The sequence below is a fragment of the Hylaeus volcanicus genome, chromosome 6, assembly GCF_026283585.1.
Source record: "Hylaeus volcanicus isolate JK05 chromosome 6, UHH_iyHylVolc1.0_haploid, whole genome shotgun sequence".
Lineage (NCBI taxonomy): Eukaryota > Metazoa > Arthropoda > Insecta > Hymenoptera > Colletidae > Hylaeus > Hylaeus volcanicus.
In genome coordinates this window covers 1,541,194-1,543,646 of record NC_071981.1, presented here as the reverse complement: position 1 = coordinate 1,543,646, position 2,453 = coordinate 1,541,194, and the positions used below count along the sequence as shown (strand labels likewise).

The window sequence follows — 2,453 nt, the reverse complement described above, 5'->3', positions numbered from 1 at the left end:
AGGAGCAGAAAGGGTGGAAGCTTATACTCAATTTCTTCATTTTGATCTTAAGCTAATCAAAAGTTGTCAACTGCATTGACTATATAAGAAAAGAACACGATTATATCTCGTACGTGTTCCTATATGTCGCAATAAATGAATAAACATTCGCGGTCTACTAATCACTCAGTCCCTCGACGAATTTAAACGTTCGCTGTCTTTGTGCCATAATGGATGTAAAACGGGATCACTTGAGCGCGAATCGTTGCACGCCACTCGTGAATTGTCCGGCGCAAGTGAAGAAGATGGAAATGAGACGAATCATGATCGAAATCCTGATCGCCCAGTCTGATGGGCTGAAACGAATCGTGACCGTGCCACGCATCGGCATCGCCGGGTCCATGCGACGATCAATTCGCACGAACTAATCATCCTAAGTGGACTTCATTAATAACGCACATCCACGGAAACGATTCGAATTCTTACTGCAAGGTCGAGATTAAGCAACTGCGCGCTGAAGCATGCCGCGTTACGATGGAAAAATTAGACGTTTCGAGGAATTTATTATATAGGATTATTGTTAACGAGTTAATTATTTTCTGTTTATAGCTGTGAGGCGAAAGGAAAGATTTTTCTTTTTCTCATTTCTTCCTTTTATTGTTAATTATACTCTGATGATTGAATTTTTAATTTTCTGTTTATAGCTGTGAGACGAAAGGAAAGATATTTCTTTTTATCCTTTCTTCCTTTTATTGTTAATAATACTCTGATGATTGAATTTTTAATTTCTTCTTCACTTTTTCAGTTCAGAGCCAAGTAATTGTAATTACAGTCAGTCCCATAAGTATACATACCCTCTATATTTATTGAAATTTGCTTAATTTAAATGAATGCTTCATGATTCCAAATAAAATTGTAATTGTAAATATATACACATGCGAAGTTCATTCATGTATATATTCATAATTGAAAGTTGATTTGGCAACATGAAACCTATCATTTAGACTTTCTTCGATAGATATAAAGAGTACGAATACTTATGAGACTGGCTGTATATTAATATTTTAGTTTTGTCATCGAAGAGTAGGATTAATCAGATTCTCCTCTAAGTCCAAAAGTGCAAAAAGTCATGAAATCCATCTACGAAGATTTCGATGCTGACGACTCACTCGGAAGATATCTCGGTCCATCAAAGTAACAACTCGAATTAAATGCGATGATTCGGCAATTTGCTTGGAAACATGCACACTGTAACTGTAACGTAATTAAAGTTGCTTCCATCTCGGCTTTCTGCCTTTCAACATTGTGATGAATATTGATTAAGCCACGTTGAAAGACGTACCGGTGTTATTATAGAAGACGAGGAAGAAAAAAAGAAGCCTAAAAGAACAAGCAGAAGGTAATTCCTTTGAAGAACAGGAGAGTATTGTATATTCGAAAGTGTTCATCCGAAATTGAAATTATTTCGAAAAATCGCATTGCAAATATTGCACGAAGCACTCCGATAGACAGATTAGAAATTAGATAAGTGAAAGTCTCTTTAACTTCTCGAGTACCTAATTACGTCACCATACTATAAATAAAAGGGTGAAAGTCAGAGTGATGTAAACCAAATTTTTGTCAACAATAACTCCACTGTACACGTAATATTTATTTTCGAAGTTCTGTCCATGTTTCAAAAAATCAATCAAAAGCTCACCCAGCATCTCCGTGTCGCCGGGATACTCTTTCGAGTGAGAGTTAACAGGAAACAGGGGAACGCCTTCGGCGATCTCGTAATTCTTGAGATCCTCGACGCTTATCCCGAGCTGGCCGGCCATGGCGTAGATGTCTCTGTGAAGATCGAGCCTCTCCTGCTGCAGATCCTGTATCCGTAGGCCCTGGAACGGAAATCGAATCTCTTGCACGACCGTGGCGAATTACAGGTGACGTTAAGCGTCTCGGTGTACCAACCCTCATGTAATTGTGCAGCCTGTACATGTGCGGCGGACTTTTAACAGGATGCAGCGTGATCGCGCGGTGAACCTCTTTTTTCTTCAGGTTTCCGGTGAACGCCTGTGCACCGCTGCTGTTGTGGTACAGAATGGACTGCATCTGCAACAACGAAACCCATCCAATGCCAGCTGCAATTAAGATTAATGGGACAGAAATAGACGGACTGTCATCGCGACGGTTTCGCGTTTAGAAGATCTTCAATAGTCGCCATTATTCGATTTTATCGAAAAGAAAAGAAAAAAGAGAAACCTGGATGTGTGGATACTGTGAATTTTACTAATTTCTTGATAAGATTTTTTTTATTGCTATGGTGACAAATTTTAGCAGTTTAATTAATGATTAATTAATCTTTTATGGAGCAGAAATAGACGGACTATCATAGTGACTGTTTCTTTTTTAAAGGATCTTGAATTGTTGTGATTACAGTCTTTCGATAGGGTGGACCATAAATGTGAAGGCCAAGGAGGGAAAGAAAATTT

The 2,453-nt window shown here is 38.5% G+C and overlaps 1 protein-coding gene across 1 annotated transcript in view; it reads right to left on the bottom strand.

Annotated features, from left to right (window-relative positions):
• The window catches only part of LOC128878284 (chondroitin sulfate synthase 1), a 21,435-nt gene that overhangs the window by 5,212 nt on the left and 13,770 nt on the right, over nucleotides 1–2,453 (bottom strand). Inside the window, exons 4-5 of the mRNA XM_054126370.1 lie at nucleotides 1,933–2,073; nucleotides 1,679–1,859 (exon numbers count right to left, since the gene is read on the bottom strand). Coding sequence (XP_053982345.1) covers nucleotides 1,679–1,859; nucleotides 1,933–2,073 — 322 coding nt within the window. The remainder of the gene's footprint in view (nucleotides 1–1,678; nucleotides 1,860–1,932; nucleotides 2,074–2,453) is intronic.